Genomic DNA, 25,000 nt, shown 5'->3' with positions numbered 1-25,000 from the left:
CACAGATTTTAGGAAGAGGGCAGGTTTAGGTAAAGGCGAGTCACGCCGAGGGGAGTGTTGCAATGCTAAAGGCGAGGTTGTGCAACAGTCAGCTAAATGGGAATAAAAATGCAGATGAAAAACTGCAGCGTGCACTCCTGTGACCTGCACAAAGCGAGAAGCAGCACAGAGCCTTCGTGAGCATTTAATAATTTTTGGGAAGCAGCTCGGTGCTGTAACTTCTCTTTACCACAGAAGAAAATGACAATGAGGAAGGAAGTGCAGCAGAAATCTTGAACATTGCCACTATTATGCAAAAAAAAAAAAAAAAAAAAGAAGGGCTGCTAACTGTTTTCCCCTTGCTGACTGACTGGGTAGATGTGCCCTCAGATGGAAAACTTCTGATACTTGTGACTCCTTGCTACCAGAAATCACATGAGATGATCAAGGAAGAAAATCACAATAACTATATTTATACCTCACACTGAACTTCTCAGAAATACTGCGCCTCGATTGAAATTTCTGAGAGGCTGCAATAAAAATATCAGATGTGAGACTATAGCCCAGCAGATCAATTATCATAATTGACAACGTTTTATTAATACATATTGAACTCCTAAACGTTTTGGACGCAAGATATCCCCGTGAAAATGATCCGTAGAGAGGCAGAATGCCAGATCTGGGAAAAGAATCAAGGCTGGCTTGTCTGCTGTATAGTTTAAACAAATATTTTTCATCTGGTCTGCATATTCTATGCTTTTGTACAAATTTAGCATCTGTTTGTACCTGCATATTTTAACTTAAGAGCTTTCATTAATTTATTTTTTTTTAAGCTTCAAAGCCATAAACATGTATATTTATACCACAGCATTGTACGGTGGTTGTAAAGCTCTGAATTAAGTCATTCTGTGCTTTAGTTTTGATTAGAATGATACAATTAGAACCTGTTATTCTACCAACTAATTACTTGTAGAATGTGACATCTGAAGAATACTACAAGATTACAAATTTAGGAATGAACTGAGAATGTACTCTGTTGATGTTATTCGCCTATCTTTAGTCAAATCATCGTCATGGAAATGGATTAATACTGGGCCAGTTTCTGTCCTCATCAAAATCCTTCTCATAAGAATGAGTAATACGAATTTTAACGCTTTGTGTATCGATAAAATTTTAATAGCTTGCTTTGATCTTCCTGCTGGCCTATCAGTAGATTGGCTAACCAGCATCCATCTTCCTGAATCACCATCGATTTGTGTTCGTTTCTGGGAAATTCTCTCTCTCCTTCTTTTTTTTTTTTTTTCCTTTTTGGCTTTTGCCAAACCATTTCTGGGGGCCGTGCGACATTTCAGCTCTTACAAGCACGGCTAAATGGAAGATTAAAGCAGATTCTTCGCTCAAATCTCACATACTCTATTCCTTCACTTAAAAAGAGAAAAAAAAAGAGAGAGAGAGATTGTATGTTTGTGTATGTCCTCAAATAAAGTATAGCAGTGGGGAGAAGTCGAAAAGGCGAGAAAGAAATGTTCTGTATATTTATTTTGGCCTGTGAAAATCCTTCAGAGGGTTAAACCTTGACCAGGCTGTATGTGTGAATACCTGTTGCACAAGAACTAACAAATTAGCAGCAAGAAACCAAGTCTGACAAGCTCACCAAGGCAGGCTGAAGCATCTCCACAATAAGCAGTGATGAAGGTGCATCCAACCTCTTATAAATGCCATTTTAACATGCTCTGAAACCTTCAGTTTCATGGAAACCAAACTGAACCACAATATAAATACGTAGCAAATAATTCTGCAGGTCTTGTGTGAATTTGCATGTGAATTAACCCAATTTATAGCCATAAAGGCAGACTTTGTCAGTGCACTGAGAGTGCACAGAAGACACAAGCGAATTGTACGGGCAGAGAAGAGCTGCCCACCGTTGAAAATTTGTTACACTTCTGTGCCACTTGATATTAATAAATGCTTTGCTTCCAGTGGCAATAACAGCTCGGAAGATCTGTGTGGCAATAGATAGAAATAGAGATATTAGATCTTCTTCTGTCTTCCTTTTTGTGCTTGCTGTTTCTTCCAGGTGCAGATCTCACAGTGTCTGTTAACTGATTATTTCTTTTAAATACAAAAAACCCCAAACCAACCCTTTTTATCACCAGGCTGCTTATTAGATTTGATATTGGGAAAAGCCCTTCATTTACTTCGAACAAATAGTCCTGTTTTCCACCACTTGCTGTAATGTTTAAAGTAAATAAGTTCTTGTCCGTCCAGCACTGCTGAATTCATTCAGTTGCCAGAACAAAGCCATTGTATAGAGGGCCACAACAGCCCTTTTCTCTGCTTCCTTTAGACAAATCTTCCCCGTTCCTGCACTGTGCTTGCTAGCTTTGTGGGCAGATCTATAATGTGCAAATGCTAAAAAGTGTGCATGCTTATTTCACAGAAGAAATGAAGGAAGATTATGACACTATGGGGCCTGAAGCCGCAATTCAGACCACTGGAAACAATGGTACAGGTAAGATGTTGTGTTATATGAATATCTCTTCTATTCTAAATTGTTGAAAATTAGCTGTGCACGAAGAGAAGTGGTGACAAAACAATTTTTCTTGGTTGCACTTTAACAGTTGGGAAACATTTACATAATTCTCCTATTTTAGTTTATTTTTTGCAATTTGATAGTAGTGATAGTCCTTGCTTCCCCTCCCATGCCCTGCAACGTTTCAACCCCTAGTATGTTTTAACTGCGTCCTTGTAAGCTAATAGTTACCAGCATCATGAGGAGATGTTTTCCCAGCGAGGGTGAGCACAGGACAGTTTAAAGTAGCTGGACAAGAATGTAGGAAACTTTTAATGAGAGAGAGACTGTACAAAGAGCTTGGTAATGAGGATGGGGTGCACTCGTCCTGGCAACCCCAGATTCACATAGTGCACAGAGTAAGCTACTTCAGAGACAGAAAGCATCTTTTCAGAAACACACACATAAACCACTTACATAGATATACAGACACACACACTTTAAATGCATATTTATGAGATTATTATGTTTCTGTCTAATCTTTTCTTTTCTTTTCTTTTTTCCACTTTCCACATCTCTTTCTTTCCCCTCTTCTTAGAAATCAATACATTTTGTGGAACAAGAAAGGGGACAGAGCTATTTAGCAGGCATCATCTCTGAGCCATCTCTTTTTCCCTGTAGCTGAGCAAAACAGCAAAAGGTTTCTGTTACTATTTTTTAATCCAAATGAATTCAGGGGTTTACCATGTTCTTTGCAAAGGCCACAAGGCCCTCCTCTATCCTCAGCACAGCTGAATTCCATACATTACCCAGCCTTTCCTTTGCATTTTTTTCTGAGTTGCAGTTTGAGATGTTGCAGATAGGCCTGGTTGACACAGTTCAAAGTAGACTGTTTTCTAATATAAGTAAATTTCTATGCATTCCACAATGAGATTTATTTCATAGGTAATGCCCTCTAGAAACATTACTGTAAAAGGTGGTACCTAAGCATTGCAAAGGTTTTATTACTCACACTTTCCTAATGTTGGTAACACCCACATAAAACCCCAATGCTCTTATTAAGTAACGCAAGACATTTACTTTATAATTCTTGTGGGGGAAAATAATAGGAAAGTAAAACCATGTCACCGCTTTTTTTTCATCCATTGTATTTATTGTGCATGAAAGAAGAGTGGCACCCAGGCACAGTTTATTAATACATACATACTTAACGATGTTGCCATACAGAGCTGAATACACACACACGTGGAAAGATTTCTATGCCAAGGGATGTTAATAAAGTGACAAATTGTACTTAGCAGTTGAAGAAACAGGACTTTAAAAGATGTCTGATTCAGAAATAAGACTTGATGGTTATCTGAATTAACCATTACCAGAGCCTTTGAGGTCCCCTATCAGGCTGTGTGACTTCCTTTGCACATATTTTCCTTACCGTAACAGGCCTTGACTTTCTTACTTGCGATGTGGTCTGCTTGAAGGAGAAAACGTTGTGTCCTCTTTGCCCCTTCCCTCCCAAAATGTGATGGCCTCTTCTGTTTGTTCGACCTTGGCCTCACAGCATCCTTCTGGGGCCAGAGCCGGGTAGCGCAGCTCCATATACGGGCAGGTCATCCTGCCTAGTCTGCTTCCTCTTGCCCACCCTGGTGCACCTGGTTTTTCCAGGAGCGTTCTAGTGCTCTGCATTTAATATGCAAAAGTTCCTTCCATCTGAAGCAGACCTACCCAAAATGTTCTGTGCAGAAGTCCTGGTCTCCTTTTTAATCAAACTATTTGCAGTAAGGTGTGGCTTGCTCAAATTACCCTACAGAGTTGCCTGATGCTCTTGCTGGTGTTCCATTCACATCTTTCGTCACTGAGGAGCTCAGAGCCAACTCTCTCAGGAGCAACTGGTGTCTGGGTACCTTGGATCGAACATATTTCTGTAATGCCGGCAGTCTCTGTAGTCTCTCACAAGCGATGCCAGATTATTTAGTCATATGACATCATCTGATAAATAAAGTGTCTTTGCCAGCATTTTCACTTTGAGTGAGAGATGCCAGGTGACTGTTAGAAGTTGCAGCATCCTTCTTGTAAAGTGTGCAGTGGAGCAGAACTCCTCAGGTTTGTTGCTGAGGTGCCCAAACCATCCTTTGAGGAGAAAATTGGTCATCCTTCCTGACTAGCCTAGGGAATGGTCAAAGTTTTCTTCTTCAGTCATATTACAGGCTTTGGGCCTGTCTTGAGTGTCTGGGCACAATTTTTCCCTGCAGGAAGTAGGGGGATTTAAAGCAGATATTTAATTAAGCAGCTGAGGAGGGACAGAGACTGGGTCAAACTAAATAAGTTCAACTGGTAACTCCTGACCACTGGTGTCCAGGATTTCCCAGTGTCCATAAAAGCCATTGGGGGCTTCCTTCAGATGAACATGGGCTTTTCTGGGTGGGCCAAGGAGGTCCCTCTTGTTTAATGTAAGTTCCTCCTCCCCCCTGATGCTGGAGCATGTTATCTCATAGTGTTCCACCACCTGGGCTGAGAGCAGAAATAGGGAATAAACTTTTAACTTCGCTCACATACCTCCAACTACAAAGTTGCTGTAGGTACATGCAATGACTATAGTGTACTTTTAATATCAAATTCATTTCACAATGTCATTAGCAGAGAAAGAAACTAAAAGGAAAGTCTCCATTATTAAATTATTCTGCTTTTCTTAGGATGGCCACTTCTTAGTGGTACTTAAAGAAATCTTGTTATCTATACATTAATCAGCTGCATTTTTAGAATGAGCTGCAGAAGATTTATAGTGAAAAAGTGACCATTACAGTGAAAATGCTTAGTGTTTGGTCATTCTAGATTAATTTGTAAATATTTGTGGGTATTTCTGATATGATAACTTGGTGAAATGATGTTTGGTCTAGGTCATTTTTAATTAGTGATTTGGAAGTTGATGATCCTTGGTGTTCATTCCAACCCAAGCCATTCTATAAATTTATTTGGCTTACTTTACTGTACCTGTTATGGTTATTACAACTGGGATGCTTGAAGGAAATAGATTGACGTATTCTCTGTAAGCAAAGAAATTCCCATTCCCCTTCGATTACTAACATCTGACAAGACTCAAATAAAGATATTTTAATATAATTTAAAGAGGGAAAAAAAAAAAAAAAAAAAAAGGAGAAAAAGAACAACACCCTTGGTTGGGAGGAAACAGAAATAAAACTTGGCAGGTTGGAGGACAGGCCGTTTTCAGCCTATAATCTGTGTGTACCAATGGGGGCCTCTCACTTCCTGGCTAATGAAGGCTGTGGTTTTATTAGCTTTGTTTGTGATTAAGGGCAGCTATCACCATCTCACAGGATGAGTTCCCACACAAAATAACTGGTCTCCAAAGCTCCTCGAACCTCTTGCTTTCTTTATCTTGAAAGGTTCTAAATACCTCCAAAGATAGCCTTCCTTAATGCGTTTTATTTTTATGTGACACGGCCACATCAGCCTTTGGAGCTGAAAACATCTCTGCTCTCCAGGCTCCAATAATTAATTAAGAAAAGACTTATTGGGTGAGGTCACCCATTGCAGATCTCGCTGAAATTCTTGACTCGCAGGAGGGGATGTGCAACGTGTGTGCAGTGTCAGTGGACGAGGAATCTGGGAACATGACTTTATGCATGGAAAACAAATTAGGGCAGGGGGAAGCAAGCCTTTCCCCCAGAATTTCAGAGAGAGATCTAATGGTTATCAGATGAGCCTTTAGAGTAACACTGGGTGAGCTTCCAGTAACGTCTGAATTGACAGCAGCGTAGCTTGTGAGACACCAGACACACATGTTCACCTTTTGCTATTTACACTAATCTGCAGTGTTGCAGCACTGGTTGTATTGTTTCAGTTAAGGATCTGTCAGCTTTTCTCCTAAATCCCCTTGTTTTGGGGGAGGTTATAATGTAGACATAAACATTTGCTTTAGCTCCTGGGTTGCATGCACAGACATGGGAGCTAAATAATCCAGAGAATTAGGAAACCTAGGCCAGTAATATTGCAGCATCCTCCAGGGAGACTAGGAGACTGGGAAGGAAGATCCTTCTTTGAGGCTGAGTGTGGGGCTGAAGCTCCCAGTACTAACTCAGGCCTTGAATTCCTTCCCTATAAACCTAGTTGCAAGCTCCAGAAACATGCAGGCTGCCTGGAAGAAGCCATAGGGCTCTTCCTCCATCCTTTCCTATTTCTCCTCTCGTACCTCTTCTCTGAAGGAAAGCTCTCTTTCCCTGCTCCACAGGTAACACTTGCCTGAATCGGGCAAGGAATAAGCCTGTTGTTTTAGGACCAAGTGCTGAGCCAAGAGAAGAAGCAAAGATGGGGTAGCATTGGGCTAGGAGGCATTACAACAGTTGTAGGATTTAGGCATAGCAAGGGATTTACAAGTGGGGTTTTGGACATAAAGAGCAATATCTCAACTTTTTTTTTTTTTTTCCTGACAAAAACCAAGCCAAAAACAATCTGACACTCCTGTGCACGAGGTGCACTTCAGCAACCACCATTTTGTTACGTTTCTCTCTCAGCAACAAAATGGAGGCAAGCTGGATCTGGCCCTCTGTACTCACACTTCCCTTCTCTAGAAGTTGATTATTTTAGGGGAGAAAAAAAGGAGATATCATTTCTCATGCTAATCACAAATGATAACAAGAGCTACAGAAGGACCAGGGGAGGAGAACTAGTTGTTGTACCAATACCCTATAAAATCCTCGCGATAGGAACAGAAGTTTTCTTCCACAAATGGGGTCCCATGAACTAAGCCATTTGGTCGCTGTCACTAAAATGCTGCAGAGCATTTGAGAAGCTGCTCTGCCCATATGACAAATAGGGCATATTTGTCTCAGCCGGAGGATTTGATCTTATCGGCTAAAGGGGTGAGGTTTGCATAGCTGAGTATCTACTGTTATCAATGACAGCAAGATCAGCTCTGCAAATCAGGCTCTTTCAGATTTCCACTTGTGCCACGGTCAGGGCTACATTTTGGTATGACTGCAAGTATCACCTTACGTTTTTGTAGGACAATGAAGCAAAGCATTACCTATTTCTGGATGCTAAGGAGCTGAGTTTGTTCCATTTTCAGTGGCAACAAAGTAGTAATTTTCTAGGGCCTGATTCTTTTGATATTACCCTTTTGATTTCCATGAATTTACTCTACATTGCTCCCTGGCATAAGTGAGGGCAGAATCAAACCATTTAATATTTTACTTCTGCATGTACTGTAGAATAGTTCATAGTTTTGTCTCATTTTCTTATTTCACCTAAGCATAAATATTTAAAAAATGTAATCAGTCATGCCATTCTTCTCCTTTATGGTCAGTTAAAAACAGGTATCTGAAATTCCCTGCCACCGACTGTCTTCCAGGACTTGTTAATAAGAAAAATCAAAGGGAAGGAAAAGATCAGCTCTTTTATTTTCTGTTGTAATCATACCAGTATATTCCTATAGTGTCTCAGAGTTTTTAAGTTCTTTCCTGTGTGCAGTATTCATACATGGACAAGAACAGCATATTTTTGGAAACAGGATGTTTTGTGGTTGGGAATATATTACGTTTCATGGACATTGCACGGACAATAAAAAATTGGGTTTACTATTATGGAAAACTCTTGTACAGATTGTAAGAGTGGTTTAGGCTCAGTATCCCAATTCTGGTCTAAAACATATGGTTCCATTTGTGAAAATCTATGAAGCAGCACGTTTTTTAAAACAACCTACTGTCCCACTGTTAATTACCCAGAGATTAATATTCCAAGGAAAAAAAAAAAAAAAACACGAGGAGGATACTGAGAGTTTTCACCATCACTGTTCTCTTTGCTTGCCCACCTTGGCAAGCAGACAGAGGCAGAACCTTGCGTGGAGGATGCTTGTGGTCTTTGCAACCTGGAAATATTGTCTCTGCAGCAGGAACTGTCATGAAGCTGAGTTTGCCAGGATTGGGAGGATTTGGGGGCAGCTGAGCTCAGCACTGTCAGTTGTGAATCCCCCAGGAGACTCCCAGAAGCTGCCTAGATGAAGTGTTACCTGCATTGCTGAGACCTCATAAACTTCTTGTGCTGCCCTGTAGAGCCCGTGTGGCTGTTAATTTAACTGCCCAGCCTTACTTCCATCCCAGCCGGTGGAAAGCCAGCATTAATTTTATTGGGAGCTGGAGCACAACTGGTGAGAGCAAGGATCCAGCCTTGGAGCTCCAGCACGCACGACTGCTCAGCTCTCAGGCTGCACTCAGGCAGGATGCACTCACAACCCCCTTCTTTTCCCCTTCTCTCATTTTAGTTAAGAATGCAAATTGCACGTCGGACTTTGAGGAATATTTTGCCAAAAGGAAACTGGAGGAAGGAGATGGGCATGCAGTCAGCATAGCAGAGTACCTGCAGCGCAGCGACACAGCCATTATTTACCCCGAAGCCCCCGAGGAACTGTCTCGCCTTGGCACTCCAGAGGCCAATGGGCAAGAAGAAAACGGTGAGGCTGTAATTCATTTTTAGCCAGTATCCTGACCTCTTGCAGCTGTTGCAATTATAAATGCACTACATGCCTGGGTGTTTACCTTAAAAATTGAAGAACAGCTGCAGCGGCATGGAATTTCATGAGCAAAGATTGGGGCTGTAATTTTAGTGTATTGTGATGTTTTAGTCAGCAAATTCGTATTATTTTGTGGATGAACTGAAGAGCTTGATTTAAAGCTCACTTTCAAGGGAAGGACCGCTGCCACTCTGGTTGCGAGTTTGGGAAGTATTGAGTTTTAACACAAAATAATACAGGGTTGACAGCCCATGGGTCTGTGATTCTTTGCCTTATAATGGGGAAAGAGTCCCTAAGAAGGATTTACTCAATGGCAAAGCAGAGCTGGGCTTCAAATGGCCCTGTGATGGAGGAGCAGGACCTGTCCCCACTCGTGCACGGGGTCTGTCCCCATTTGCACATGGGGTCTGTCCCCGAGGCACTGCAGGCCTTGCGGTTCCATTGGACGCGTGCGGGCCTGGTGCTGTTGGCGGCTGTTTGGAAGCACCATCCCTGTCGGGCAGCAGATTGCAACGATTCCTCTCATACCAGCCTGGGCAGTAAGCCCATTAGCTGCCATTGCCTCGCTGACCTTTTGGCCTGCCTCTCTCCCCCCGTCCCGGGGCGCAGACCTGCCACCTGGAACTCCAGATGCCTTCGCCCAACTGCTGACCTGCCCCTACTGCGACCGGGGCTACAAGCGCCTGACGTCCCTCAAGGAGCACATCAAGTACCGCCATGAGAAGAATGAGGAGAACTTCTCGTGCCCTCTCTGTAGCTACACGTTTGCCTACCGCACCCAGCTCGAGCGGCATATGGTGACACACAAGCCAGGGACAGATCAGGTGGGGGGCTGGCTTTAAGTGATTTCTTTCTGTAATAACCCCTTAGAGAAACGATATTGCTTTGATTGGCAATCATTATTAATTTTTCATGGCATTTTGAAGATGCAGATCTTTTAATGGTAATAGCTTTAATTGAGGTCTAAATGATTTTTTGATGGTCTCTTCTAATATGATTTAATAGTCTTATGTTCACGATCGAATGAGTGTGTTAATTTCTAATTTAGAAATTTTATTTGCACTTTAACTTGACTTTAGTTTCGTTTTTATGTTCCTCAAAAAGTGAATGAAACGGTAGCATTTTAATTATACATTATTAAACATCTCAGCAATTTTAATTCCATTTTTCACCTAGTTTTACTTTGCAGTTTTGCAAATAGGAGCTCAAAGGCGTACTAAAAGATCCACCGATATTTTTTCATTACTTTTTGAGTGGTCTTTTCAATCATACAAAATTATTTGCATGTGGTATAATTCTTTGTTAAATATAATCGCGCATTTTTAGAATAACTCTTCTTCCCATACACAGAGGCTATCAGTTGTGATGATTATGCCACTAACACATGCACGCACTATCCATCGCTGGTGGATCCCAGCAGCATATCTGCAATAAATCAAAGCAGTTTCCCCTCGATGTGATGCATGTAACATTATATCAGGGCTGCATTTAAGGAAACGCTGTGTGTCTCAAACAGGTGACTGAGCTTCCTCTGTGCTCCTAACCAGACTGTCAATAGATCTGTGCCACAAAACTCTGTGTGCCACAAGGAAAACTGCTCCCAGACTCATAAGAGAGTTACTTCTGCAGAGAGGTGTTGTGGAGGGCTGTAATGGAAACTCAAATGGCGTGTTTAAAACTTAAATAAATAGATGTGTGTGCATTGTGTCAAATTATAAAGGCTTTATGCTGTATTTGTTTTCTTTAAAAGCTGCAAATCATGATCAGCTGTATTTCTCTTGGTAGGTTTTTCTCAGCATAAGGTAAATTCGGTTACGCAAACACACATCTTCTAATCACGCAATTTTGTAATTAGCATTTTTAAGAGAACCGTATCTTTTTCTTGATCTTAAGTCAATACAAAAGATTCTGGAGTGGTTTCTCATATTCTTTCCCTTCTGTGGCTTTTCTGGTAGACAAAAACATTTCCACATATGCATTTTTTCTAACCTGATCTACTCCAAGTTTTTGTTGTTTTTTTTTCCCCCTCTTTTTGCTTTGTATCATTCAAAACACCGGGGAAAAGAAAAAGCCTCAACATTTATCCAACGTAACCGCCTGAAATTTCACATGCGAGAGCGCGCTTGTGCTGGCGCATTATGAATGGTAGCTTTGGTGTTGAAAAGTCCCCTCATTTGCTCATGGCATTTACAATTAGTAAATTAAAATGATTGTATCATATTAACAGTGGCACAACTAAAGTTTATAGTAGTCCTCGGAGGGCGATGGGGGGAGACAAAACAGCTGTTGCTGTTTGTTTATGCAACTCAGCAACATATGAGCGCGGGTCCCTCAATGGCGCGCGGCGGGCTGGGCTCTGCTTGATCTTTGAAGGTTGCTGCTGTTTGAACAAACCTCCCTGTGTCCCATGTAACACCATCTGTCTCGCCAGGAATGTGGGAAGAGGCAGCACACCCTCGCAGTTGTCATACCGTTTCGGCGCTGCCTTTTTTTTTATTCCCCCCCTCCCCGTTTCTCCCCCTCCTTTCTCTTGCAATAGGCTTTTGTGTCGTTGCTGCCTGCAAAAGGCTGACCTCCTACCTTGAGCATCCAGAGCGGATGGCTGCATTATTATTATTATTATTATTATTTTTCCCCTCCAAATTCAAAGTCAACAGGCTTTTTCATGCTTGTTGCAAAAAAGCTCAGCTGCCTTTGGTTATATCTTTATGACGCTCTTGACTTCCCACTTTCCCTCAACCCTCCAAACAGTGCTGGGGACAGCATGGCACGGAAGGTAACAGGCGTCTGTGATTTAAAAAATATTTCCAGCAGCAGCTCACACCAAAGACAGTCTCTTCTGCTTGATAATGAATTAAATCTTACACGAAATGCCACTAATGGCAGTGTTTCTGTCTTTTCTACGCACGCAGTAAACAGAATTTTTAAACAAGCAGAGCCCCACATGTTCAGGATCTGCTAGGAATATTAAGAACCACAAATCTTCTTATAAAACAGTTTCTCTCATTGTAAGATACCTTAAAGCAACACATTTCTGATGAGAGACTCAGGAAATAATTCTAAAGCAAATATCGAATGCTCATGTGAAAGTACATTCTCATTTGTTTCGGTTTACTGCCAACATTTTGATTTTTATTGCAGCACTGATGAGACAAATAAATGTACATGCAGACCTTTTGGTCTGCTTGATAAATTCAGAGCCACATTAATTTTGTTTTTGTTTTTAAGTTAGAAATTCATGGTTTCTCTTGCATAAAATTCACATTGGTGTCTTTTTTTTTTTCTCCCAGCACCAAATGCTGACCCAAGGAGCAGGCAATCGCAAGTTCAAATGCACTGAGTGTGGCAAGGCCTTCAAATATAAACACCATCTGAAGGAACACCTGCGAATTCACAGTGGTAAGTAGCGGAGGTGCTGGTGTGCTCATTTGCATTTTGTTTAATTAGCTGAGTTTTAAAGACTGCTTAAAATTTACACAGTTCTGCTTCTGGCTTCTTGGAGCTACCAAGGTATTTCATAAATGATATCTGAGCCACCCTCATTTATCATGCTGTTAATGCCAGGGTCCTGCTGAAAGATTTGGAAATAGTAAAGCTTCTTGTAAATAATATTACATTGTTTGTTCGGCACTTTGAGTTCAGAACAATTCACTCATTTCTATTCAGTTGGATCCTGAAGAGTCCATTGTATTTTTCATAGCAAAAACTTCCCAGCAGTGAGATACAACTCATTCTCAGATAAGGAGTAAGTGCAAAACACACCTTATATTGAATGAATTGTGCATTTTGGTTCTTCTGCTTGACAGAGCATTCGGTACCTGAAATGCTACCAGGCTCTGCACAGGCGCCAATCCCCACCTATGCAGACATGATTGTAAATTCAGGACTCAGTTTCTCATACCATGCTCAGTTTCAGTGCAACTGGATTCCTTTTTGAAAGAAAAAAAAAAAAAAAAAAAGACAAAACAAATCAAATTTGAACAGTCTGGATTTGATTTGACTGTGTTAACCACAGGGCACTTACCTGTGACTGCAACAGTCTGTCTGGAGCCAAGCTCACACCTTGGCAGCTACTGCCAGGCTGGAGACTGTGGTTCCAAACTGACCTCAAGACCTGTGAAGCAGAGGGGAAAGCAGTGGTGGTACATGGCTGTATGCAGAGAACGAATATTTTCCTCAATGTTAATCAGCGGATATACAGATGATCGGCTTGGTATCAAATGCAATCACTTGCAATTATAGCAGCAACAATGATAATTAACATTTGGTTTTAATTATCATTTTAGGTGAAAAACCATATGAGTGTCCAAACTGCAAGAAACGTTTCTCGCATTCTGGCTCCTACAGTTCGCACATCAGCAGCAAGAAGTGTATCGGTTTAATCTCTGTAAATGGCAGAATGAGAAACAATATCAAGACGGGTTCTTCTCCTAATTCTGTATCTTCCTCTCCTACTAATTCAGCCATTACACAGCTGAGAAACAAGCTGGAGAATGGCAAACCACTTAGTATGTCTGAACAAACAGGCCTACTGAAAATTAAAACAGAACCACTAGATTTCAATGAATATAAGGTTCTTATGGCCTCACATGGGTTTAGTGCAACTAGTCCTTTTATGAATGGTGGACTTGGAGCAACCAGCCCCTTAGGAGTTCACACTTCTGCTCAAAGTCCGATGCAGCACTTAGGTGTAGGGATGGAAGCACCATTACTTGGCTTTCCTGCAGTAGGCAGTAATTTAAGTGAGGTGCAGAAGGTCCTACAGATCGTGGACAACACAGTTTCCAGGCAGAAAATGGACTGCAAGGCTGAAGAGATCTCCAAGTTGAAGGTTTATCATATGAAGGATTCATGCCCTCAAGCAGAGGAACAAGGAGTTACCTCCCCCAATATTCCCCCTGTGGGTCTTCCAGTAGTAAGTCATAATGGTGCCACTAAAAGTATTATTGACTATACGTTAGAGAAAGTCAATGAAGCCAAAGCTTGCCTCCAGAGCTTAACCACAGACTCGAGGAGACAGCTCAATAACATTAAAAAAGAGAAGCTGCGAACCCTAATAGACCTGGTAACTGAAGATAAGATGATAGAGAACCATAACGTATCCACTCCATTTTCATGCCAGTTCTGTAAGGAAAGCTTTCCTGGTCCCATTCCGTTGCATCAGCATGAGCGTTACCTGTGTAAAATGAATGAAGAGATCAAGGCAGTCCTTCAGCCTCACGAGAACATGGTTCCCAACAAACCTGGAGTGTTTGATAAGCAAACCCTCTTGCTGTCATCAGTACTTTCTGAGAAAGGAATGACTAGCCCCATCAACCCATACAAGGACCACATGTCTGTACTTAAAGCATATTATGCTATGAATATGGAACCCAATTCTGATGAACTACTGAAAATTTCCATTGCTGTTGGCCTTCCTCAGGAATTTGTGAAGGAATGGTTTGAACAAAGAAAAGTCTACCAGTACTCAAGTTCCAGGTCACCATCACTGGAAAGGACCAGTGCCAAGGTGGCGCTGGCTGCCACCAACAACACTCCCACTAAAGACTCTTTGTCAGCCAGATCTCCAATAAAGCCTGTGGACTCTATAACTTCACCATCTATAGCTGAACTCCATAACAGTGTTACTAATTGTGATACTCCTCTCAGGCTAACAAAACCTCCTCATTTTACCAATATGAAACCAGTTGATAAATTGGACCACTCTAGGAGCAATACTCCTTCTCCTTTAAATCTTTCTTCCACATCTTCTAAAAACTCCCATAGTAGTTCTTACACTCCAAACAGTTTCTCTTCTGAGGAGCTTCAGGCTGAGCCTTTGGACTTGTCTTTACCAAAACAAATGAAGGAACCCAAAAGTATTATAGCCACAAAGAACAAAACGAAATCTAATAGTGTAAATTTAGAACACAACAGTGTTTCTTCATCATCTGAAAACTCAGATGAGCCACTGAACTTGACTTTTATCAAGAAGGAGTTTTCTAATTCAAATAACCTGGATAAAAGCACTAACCCAGTATTTGGTATGAACCCATTCAGTGCCAAACCTTTATACACAACACTTCCACCACAAAGCGCATTTCCCCCAGCCACTTTTATGCCACCAGTCCAGACCAGTATTCCTGGGTTGCGACCATACCCAGGACTAGATCAGATGAGCTTCCTACCACATATGGCCTACACCTACCCAACTGGAGCAGCTACTTTTGCTGACATGCAGCAAAGGAGAAAGTACCAGCGGAAACAAGGATTTCAGGTAAACTGTTGTGAACGATATCTTTTGAAAGGCTAAAATGTAGTACTTTGTGATATGTGCTCCTGCAGAAGGAAAAAAAGCCCAACGTTATATTGAGTATTTCCAACAAGAAATTAGCGCAGCTGATTTTAGTCTGAACTTGTGAAAATGCAGTGGGGCAGGAAAATAAATTGAAATTACCCAACTTTCACTTGGTTTCAGAAGCAGTAACAATACCTTTGAATAGATATAATGCTTTAATTTGTTAAAAGCTTACAGTTGTAACAGTTATTCCTTGTTAGAATCATATCTAAATAATAATGTCCATGAAAAATCCCATCCCACAGAAAAAAAATCAACTTTTGGTGAAAAACTCTCTGCAGGACTTCTCTCACGGTGAGCATAACTGCATCTCAGCCATGGGGAAAAGGAGCTGCAAGAGACGTTTTGGGATCACCCCCATATCTGGACACAGAACTGTAGCCCTCTGAGCAGAGGTCCATATAACCTCCTCACAGATTTAGCCCACTGAAAGTTTGGAAGTTTCTTACTCCATGTTTTTTGGGGGATTACTTGCCCGCCGTGCACAAGAAAGTCTTTCTGTCTTCTCTTGCATCTCTTGGTGAATGAGACATTTTGATGTGTTTCCTCACCATAGCCCCTTCTTTCAGCCCATCCACTGCTGTTTCCAGACTACAGTCCTTTAATTCCTGCTAGTCATCTAGAAAAGCTTCAGGAAAAACAAACAAACAAAAGAAACCCCACAGATTAACTGAAATTATTTGGAGAGGTAGCAGCTAGGAGCCTTAATCACAGAATCATTAAGGTTAGAAAAGGCCTTTAGGATCACCCAGTCCAACCCATCCCACCATGCCCACTGACCACGTCTCTCATTGCCATATATCCACTGGTCTTGGACCCCTCTGGGAATGGTGACTCCACCACCCTCCCTGGGCAGCCCATGCCAATGCATCACTGCTTTTTCAAAGAAATGTTTCCTAATATCCAACCTGAACTTCCCCTGGTGCAACTTAAGGCCACTCCCTCTCATCCTATGGCTGTTTCCTGGGAGTAGAGACAGATGCCCACCTCACTCCAGCCTCCTTTCAGGAAGCTGGAGAGAGCAATGAGTTCTCCTCTGAGCCTCCTTTTCTCCAGACTGAACAATCCCAGGTCCCTCAGGTAATCCCCATAAGACTTATTCTCCAGATCCTTCACAGCTCCATTGCCCTTCTCCAGACACACTCTGGGGCTTCAATGTCTTTCTTGTAGTGAGGGACCTGAAACTGAACACAGAACTTGAGGTTTGTCCTCACCAGCATCAAGCACAGAAGGGACGATCACCTCCTGCTGATACAAGCCAGGATGCCATTGGCCTTTTTGGCCACCTGGGCAGGCAAAGTCTTTCTGTGGACATGTAGTGTGGGTCAGAACTTCTTCACTGAGTAAAGCCTTTAATTCTTTTCTCGAGTGTTCCATACATAAGTAGTAAAAGATTTTGCTGCTTGAATGCCCATAGCAAAGAGCTGCTCTACAGAAAGTCACCTATTTTTCAACCTTTCTTTCTGGGTGTATTCAGATTTAATGTACAGAATTTAGTTAAATGAGATTAACTGATTATAGATTAATAATTTTCTTTTACATTTGTGCATGTTCCCCTATGTCCTATTACAGTCTATTAGTAATTTTACTGACTAGTAAATGTTTTATAGTTTCAAATGTGAAAATCAGGTATGGTTTTACATTACAGGCTGTAATCCCTCTTTGCACAATAGGAGCATAAATAGCACTGCACCTCCATAACAGCTGTTCCACTATTCCAATTTACAGTACATCTGCCCTCTTTGTAAATGTATTTAAGCCTATTTAATCTTCTCTAATATTAATTAGTGCAAACCTAGTCTAAGAAAACTGAACTGTGTGATAGCAAATGGAAATGTATGTTATCATGCAAGTTTGCACTCTCTTTGGATCAAGACAAAATAAATATCAAGAAATTTAATAATTTACTGATCCACATTCATTACTGCTTAATGCTGAAGGCTGTTTTAACATAGATAGAACATTGATAAAAAGTGTTATTAATATTCCCTATTTCAAATTACAAAATTAAATATAAAAATATAGCTTGAGGCCTTTAGTCAGGAGACATACATTTAAATGGATTGCATAATAATAACATTTGTACCTAAATATAAAATTCAATTAGACCCTTTCTACAGATACAGAATATCTCCAAGTTTCAGTGTTTTGAAAGGAATGATCGCTCAGCTGTTGCTTACACGTACCCCTGCGTAGTATCACAATAACTTTTATCGTCCACAAAGAGCCTCCCCTTTGCATTTTCCACTCTCTGAAAATATTTAGCACCTATATGACAAACATTCTTTGCTTGTGTAAATCCTATCATTACAGAGTGCTCAAAGACAGAAAGTTTTGGAAGCTGATTCAAGACAGAGGTGTTTGAGGCGCCTTATTACCTCCATAGCTTCCGTCAGCTAGAGTTTCATTACCACGATGGGTTCCTGAGCTCAGGCAGACCATAAGCAGCCCCAGGCGTTATTTTACCTTTTGCTGAGTGGCTGTGGACATGGGTGTCACTGATGGTTGTCCTCTCACAGGGAGACTTGCTTGATGGAACCCCAGACTACATGTCCGGCCTCGACGACATGACAGACTCCGACTCCTGTCTGTCCCGAAAGAAGATCAAGAAGACGGAAAGTGGCATGTATGCGTGTGACTTATGTGACAAGACATTCCAGAAGAGCAGTTCCCTGCTGCGACACAAATATGAGCACACAGGTATGTGTGGCTGCGCTGCGTGTTAATGCCCTTCTCTGCGTTTGATGCACGCAGTGTATGGATTGGCATAAGCTGAGGTTCTCTGTGAGGAAGGTGTGATGTCTTTTCCTTAATTTGACATTTATTTTTTTTTAGCTTGGTGAGGGACTGTTGAATTACATGATTGTGTCCTGGTATCTACAGACTTTGGGGTGAATTTGGCTAGCTGTGGATGCAGTGGCTATCGTGGCTCTCAGTGTCTTACAGGGCGAGGCCTCACGCTGCCACACACAAAGCAGGCCCTGGTGCTCAGGAAGAAGCGTACCTTGGTTGACACAAGTCTGGCAGAGGAAGGAATAGTGACATCAAATTCCTTGTTTCTTAGATGCTATCAGACCCTGTGCCATTTAATCCAGTAGAAAAACTCCCACTGACGTTAGCAGTGCGAGGGCTCACGCTGGCCCAGCTATCTGACAGCAAACAGGTCGCAGAGGCTCACACTGTGATTTTGCGTGCCAGCAGAGGAGGCAGGTTGCATTTCGCTTTTTCACTTCTCATTTAATGCTTAGGGAAGTTTTCCATCCTTCCCAAGTGGGAACTGAATTTGTCTAGTTAAAGGAAGCTTGCCAAGGCTCAGTGAGGATTGTCAGCATAGGAAATATTTTGGGTTGAGAAAGACCCGCCATCACACCTATGTTGGCCGTGGTCCTCCTTGCAGACAGCGCTCCCTTCTTCAGCATGTTTCTGTGAGGAGAGAGCAGGACTGGAGCTCCCCAAATAATAGAGATATCAAGTTATGCTGGACAAAGGGAATGTGAGTTATCACGTGAGTTATTGTGCAGCAGGACATAAACCAAACTCCAAGTTAGAAAGAGCTTACTCAGGAGGAAACTTTCCTTAACTTTGAAAGCTGAGTCCCGCTTCAGGAAATGAAGCAAGTCACATCATCCTTCAATCTCACCATGTGACGGTAAAAACCTTATACCTCTCTATTAATACATCTTCCGGGCTGTGCATAACCATTTAGCATTTCACATATGAAAAATTCACAGTTCGAAAGTGGACTGTGCCTTTAAAAAATTCTTTGCTTTGTTATTTTTCCTTCTCATACTTTTCTTCCAAATTTTAGGCTAATCCCATACAGGAAAATAAAAAAGGAAGTTAAAATACATGTGAGATTAGGAAAGAAAATTAAAAGCAACGTTTTGGACTAGATCAGCTAGTTCATTTGTGGAATGTGCTTCCCACCACATTATTCAGATCAAATTGTTTATTCAGTAGAAGAAGCTTTGAAGGCTTTACGTTCCTGCACCTTTCCTCTCCTGAATGATTTTATTACAGCCATCTGCAAGCATTATGGTGTACTACGCTACTACCGTAAAGCTCTTATGTTAGAACTGGCCTTCATATATGTTGGGATCTGGACATATGGTAGAATCCCATAAAGTTGGTAGTCCATAAGGTCGACAGACATATGGTTGAAAGGCTGAAAATTTGACAAGCTGAAATGTGTGCAATCACCTTGATTTGCAAAATAAACTGCATTTGTAAAAGCAAAAATATGTTCTGGTCCTTAACAACCACAGGAACCTACTGCCTTGAAAGACATCCCACGGCTCTGATTTGGGGACTCTTCTTCCTCTTCTTTCTGTCTCTTCTGGCTTCTTGACTGAATGTCTGTCAGTTTGATGGTCTCGGCCTTATGATCCAGAACATGTATATGGTGTCACATTTAATGCGCTAGAACTATAGCACATTACCAAGCTCTGGGCTGGCATTTAGAGACAGGAAGGATGGTCTTGTGGCAAAAGCACGGGCTGAGAGATCTGAGTTCTCGTCTGCCTTGCCACAGACTTCCTCTGCAAATTTTAGCAAATTGTTTCATTTTTCTCTCACCTTTGTTTATCTTCGAAGCAGAGGGAAATGATACCAGCCTACCTCTCTGGGGTGTTGTAATTCTTCATTCATGCAGACTGAAATCCTCCAATGGAGCTCGCTGTGTAAAGTGTGAAGTATTATTAAGGATGCATTTGCCTTTCTGGAGGCTCCACAAATCATCCTAGCGATAGGTAGAGGTGGTTGGGAGCTCTGAAGACCTTGGTTGGGCTAGCCTCCATAACAAATTCACAGCCTTCAGGAAGCACACGGTACTGGGACTTTTGCTAATGGTTTAGCATGAATCTTAAGTGGATTTCAAATTAACTTGATCGTTTTGGAAAAAGCTTGTGAATTCTTTAATAATGTGCAAAACTGCAGTCCACATCGAATGGAAGAAACCAAATTGAAAGTGATGTCATCTTCTGAGTTAGGGGTCATTGTGAGAGGAGACTCAGATTTTTCAGTCAACTTTTTGAAGCTTAGAAAGGTGACAAAGCTTTTCTCCCGAATGCATTCTGCTTTCTGACCAGCTGATCACGGTCCATTGTTACTTCATTAAAAACATATTTTAGGAGAAATTGGAGCCCTTCCTGTCTTTCCTGGAGAAGCACAAGCAGGGGGTTGTTTATCATGATGTCTTTTTTCCTACGTTAAGAGTCTGTATATATATACATATATATATATATTCTTGTATGTGAGCAATCAGATTTCTGTTCGTGATCACTTTTATGCTCCACATACCTACTGCAACCCACGCTGGTGTTAGAGGAGTTGGACGTAGAGGCACACAATCCTGCCATGCAGCCCCTCAAGATTGTCCTCAGATAAATTCTTCAGGGTGAAAAGAAACGCTGACATGCAAAACTAAATGAGCTGCCCAAATTATGTGCTAATTGACTATTGTAAAGGACAAAACTGGGAGTACTGTAGGTGCTGTGGTGAGGTTGAGTTTCCCTGCCAGGGCAAGAAGAAGGGTAAGGATTTGGCAGCACTTCGTCAGCCCAAGAGCTTCTAATAGGACCATGTGGCCACAGATCAAGGAACTCTCCATGATCACCTCTGTATGCTGTGCCTGCCACAGCTTGAGCACAGTGGAAAATGGGGTCCAAATTTTGCAATCCATAATTTGTAATTTATGCAGTATTAGCAGTGCTCTGTAATAGCTTCTAACTTCATGTGGAGAAGGAAAATTTATTGAGTTACTGCAATGAGTGAATTGCATTGGTTCTGGTTGATTTGAGTTTTAGTGTAGAGGCCAGTGCTTGCTGCGGGACCAAACTCTGCCAAGTTAATTTTGGGATGCCATGTCATTTAAAGAGAAGTTATGTGTCCATTTTAGAGTTTGAGATTCACAAGATCCTATTTCGTTAGAACCAGATGATGCACTGCTGTAATTAGGGTGTAGGCCATGGTAGGCAGCACAGGAAATCGGTGCTCAAATTATTTTCCTGTGGAGCCTCATGAACCCATCCTAACTTTGGTCACACTGAAATCAGTTGAGCAGATACTGCTTCATTTGCATGTGTGTAATCTCAGATTTCTGCAAGCTGCTTAGCACAGAGTTCAAGACACTTTCCTGCTGCAGTGGGTAAGCAAGCAGGAGAGCAAACAGCGTGCAGCACCTCTATGTGCAGAAATAACCTGGCTTCTGAAGAGCAAGCCAGTCTGCCCTGTGTGGGGAAAGCTGACTCAGGAGCAAGGTAAAGGTTAGCATTTGTTCTGCATCCTCACACCCGTGTCTCTGTACCCCAGCAAAGCCTTTATCGGCACTTCACAAGGGAACTTGCAGCCTGCCTGCTCCACAACAAAACCTGGAAATGGTTTTTCAGAATCCTACCTAGAAATTCTAAATCCTTTCATTGTTGTTCTATATTACATCATATTCTATTTTATTACTTGTGTGGGCTGTTGAGGGCCTCATAGCTGTGCGAGTGCTTTCATCCTTTCCTTTTCCACTGTATATTTTATTAAGACCTCTTTTTTATTTTTGTAGCTTTCATGCTGATGCAAGCACTAGTTTTATTTCCAGATTGATTCTGTAAACTAAATATTGTTCTTGAGCCTGGTAGCAAATCAGCTCTCCCTGGCTCGTATTTTGAATTCCCAGCTCAGGAGTTTTCTTTATTTAGAGCTTGATTCATAAAAAATTTACATGCTATTTAAAGGTTATTTTTTCTTGCTTTACTCTGATACAAGTTTAGATTTCCCCATTTTACACTCAAATAAAGGAAAAAAAAAAGAAAAAAGGGGATATATTCAGAGCTTGTGAAATTTGTTCTGTAGACAAAGTCTCCTATTCAAAATAGAACAGGTGCAGCTTGAGCAATTATATATAAATTGCCTTTATCTTGCACCTTTGACCACTTTGCTGTGTTCTGGACGCTAATCCAGCTCCACTGGGACCACATCTAACATCCAAACCCCAAGCAGCTTCAAAGAACCGCCTTTAAAAAATAAAAACAAGCTGTCACAAAAATGTTTCCTTCTTCCCTCCAAAGAGTGAGATTTCGATGGGCCCCCTCCCATAGCAAAAATACCCATTTGCTTTAGGCAAAGGATTGGTGATATTTAGTCTGGGACTGGTGACAGTTTATGATCTGATGCCTTATGACTTTTATACCACTGCAAATGGGAAACGTGTAGCCTTTCAGTCACATACTTTTAGCCCAGTAAGGTTGAGAGACACTTACTGCTAGAGATTATTTATATATTTATTTGCTTTACTTTAAGAGAGATATGATTTTAGAGACTTTGAGAAGCAATTGGTTGTAATTTCCCCTCTGTAACCTGAGCACGGGCCTCCGTGGGAATCTCTTTTTGCAGATGGTAAAATGGAAAAAAAATCCAAACATTTCCTTTAGGTATTAGAAGCGGATTTATCACCTAGTTTCACTGCAAAATGTGGTGTGTGCATCAGACATCCACCTGATGACACAGAAGTGTTTCATGAGCCCTCCTGCAAACTGCCTTGGGTAACGCTCTCCTTGACTCCATCCCCTATGGATGACATAGGTCACCTCAGATGGGACTGAGCAAAACTTTTAGGGGGGGATGATCAAATCTGCTTCTTTTTGACCCATCTCTATTCCACTGTTGTTTTGATGTTGAATGATGGCACTCTTGTTGGGTGCAGCAGAGACTGCCTACGATGTCCCCATCCACCTGCAATGGGATGCTTCTCCCTGTCTGCCTACAACCATAGACATCTCTCCATCCCTAGTGTAAACCACCTTAATGCAGCTTTATTTTATGGCCTATTAATGCATTGTAGGGATTAGGTACCTCTCCTAAATGGCTGAAATACTGTTTTTTGCACATGGGAATAAATTCTTCTGCAAATGTTCAGAAACGTGATACATTTAAAAACATATTTCAATTAGTGTTGTAACAGCTGCATGCTGTGCACTGCTAAGGTATGTTGTGTGGTGTCGGAACAAAGAACTTTGCTCAAGCTGTCATGTTCCCTCAAATCAAAACTAGACAGTTCTTAATACGGATGTGGTAGACTAAATAGCTCTGATATAGCCTCTTTAGTGACAATATAAGTCAATATGAAAACACGGAGTATTTTAATCTTCTGTCTTCTGAATTAATTTGTAAAATATAGATGATCACCTGTGCCAGGGAAGCCTTAGGTAGCGCCATCAGGAGTGCAGTCCTTGGTGAACATCATAGAATCATGTGCAAAGTGTGAGGAAAGCAGGCAAGGCAAGAGGGAAGAGCATGTGAATTCACTGGAGGGTGGCTGAGAAGCAGGCTTCCATTTGAGGAAAGGAAAAGTGCTGGGCAACTAGTTGGAAGGAAGGGTGAAGATGGAGAAATGTGGACTGAGAAGGGTTCATGGTGATACTAAAAGGAAATCTGAAGTAATGGAGAAGGAGTGACATTGAGAAGTGGAAGAGCTCTCACCGCAACCGGGGCTTTCTCCTGGCAGCACTGGTCTTCAGGGAGTGCTTAGATCAAGGCCACTTTGGGATTTTAAGCTAATTTGAGTAACTGACTCGATGGTGCTAAAATCTTCTAAGCTCAGGCTGGGATTTCCCCGTTGGAACAAAGGTGGTGCTCAGAGTCACAGGACAGCTGCTCCTGGCCCTGGGTTCGGTGCAAAGCCAGAGTCAAGTATAGCTCAAGGCCCAGACCTGCCTTGTGACCAACAGGTAACACTGGCAGAAGTGCACATTAGGAAACAGATCACAAAAGCAATAGTGCAGTAACTCAATATAGAGAGCATGAATTTTTAATTTTGTTGGAAAGGGGGGAGGGCCAGAGGGAACTAAAACCCAAGAAAATCTGCATGTATGCAAATGCAGGAAAGTCTCATACGAAGAAATGTAGTTTAAGTCCCAGTTTCCAGGCATCCACCACTTTCTCTGTCACTTAGGTTTTTCTGTCTGTGGTTTCTCCTGTGTTTTCCCTCCTGCCAGATCTCCCCTTCATTTCAGAACATACAATTTTTGGCTTCCTCGAGCATTTGTTAATCACACCTTATTAAATGTGAACTTTCACAGTGGGACCCAAGGGCAGCTGTGACTAGATCGGGCAAAAAATTAACATATTCCCTGCTATTCATTCTTCACAACTTTGCCATGGAAGTGAAATTATTTTATGCCCGACTGTTTCTGCTCTCAAGTCCCAGCAGTGACTGCAAGTACATCCAACTCATAAAGGGGTTATCCTGGAAGTCAAGATCCTTCAGTAGTCTGGAAACATGTTTCTACTTCCTGCTGGATTTCCTTCTCGGCCAGTGATGGCCTGCTGTCTGCCCAGCCCTCAGCTCTTGGCTGGAGGCCTCTTGCTGACTGCCCACCCTACTTCGCCGTTGCCCCTCCTCTTGCATGGCTGGAAATGTGTTCCTCTGGCCAAGCATCCAGTCATGATTCCCGTCTTGCTCTCTCTCCCTGCTCTGTCTTCTTACGAGAATTAAGAAAATACCACACTTGTACATCTGACAGGATGGGAGGGCTCTTGTGTGAAGTTTATTCCCGTTCTGGTCACATGCCACATTAGCTAAGTATGATAAATATTCCCGAGGAGTCAGGCCACTTCACTACTAACTTTCTAGTGATTGGCTCTAACAACAAGACATGCAGCG

At 41.8% G+C, this 25,000-nt stretch overlaps 1 protein-coding gene across 10 annotated transcripts in view; it reads left to right on the top strand.

The window, feature by feature from the left end:
- The window catches only part of ZEB2 (zinc finger E-box binding homeobox 2), a 108,536-nt gene that overhangs the window by 80,165 nt on the left and 3,371 nt on the right, over positions 1-25,000 (top strand). For 8 of the 10 annotated variants that reach the window (XM_046943652.1, XM_046943648.1, XM_046943650.1 and 5 more), the window contains 6 exons: positions 2,420-2,491; positions 8,766-8,954; positions 9,624-9,838; positions 12,305-12,413; positions 13,301-15,270; positions 17,871-18,051. In XM_046943652.1, the coding sequence (XP_046799608.1) occupies positions 2,420-2,491; positions 8,766-8,954; positions 9,624-9,838; positions 12,305-12,413; positions 13,301-15,270; positions 17,871-18,051 (2,736 nt within the window). The remainder of the gene's footprint in view (positions 1-2,419; positions 2,492-8,765; positions 8,955-9,623; positions 9,839-12,304; positions 12,414-13,300; positions 15,271-17,870; positions 18,052-25,000) is intronic. The other 2 variants (XM_046943653.1, XM_015289889.4) reach the window with 1 other exon arrangement.

Source organism: Gallus gallus, chromosome 7, assembly GCF_016699485.2.
Source record: "Gallus gallus isolate bGalGal1 chromosome 7, bGalGal1.mat.broiler.GRCg7b, whole genome shotgun sequence".
Taxonomy (NCBI): Eukaryota; Metazoa; Chordata; class Aves; order Galliformes; family Phasianidae; genus Gallus; species Gallus gallus.
Note: the sequence above shows the minus strand (reverse complement) of the source record. Positions and strands in the feature narration are given on the sequence as shown.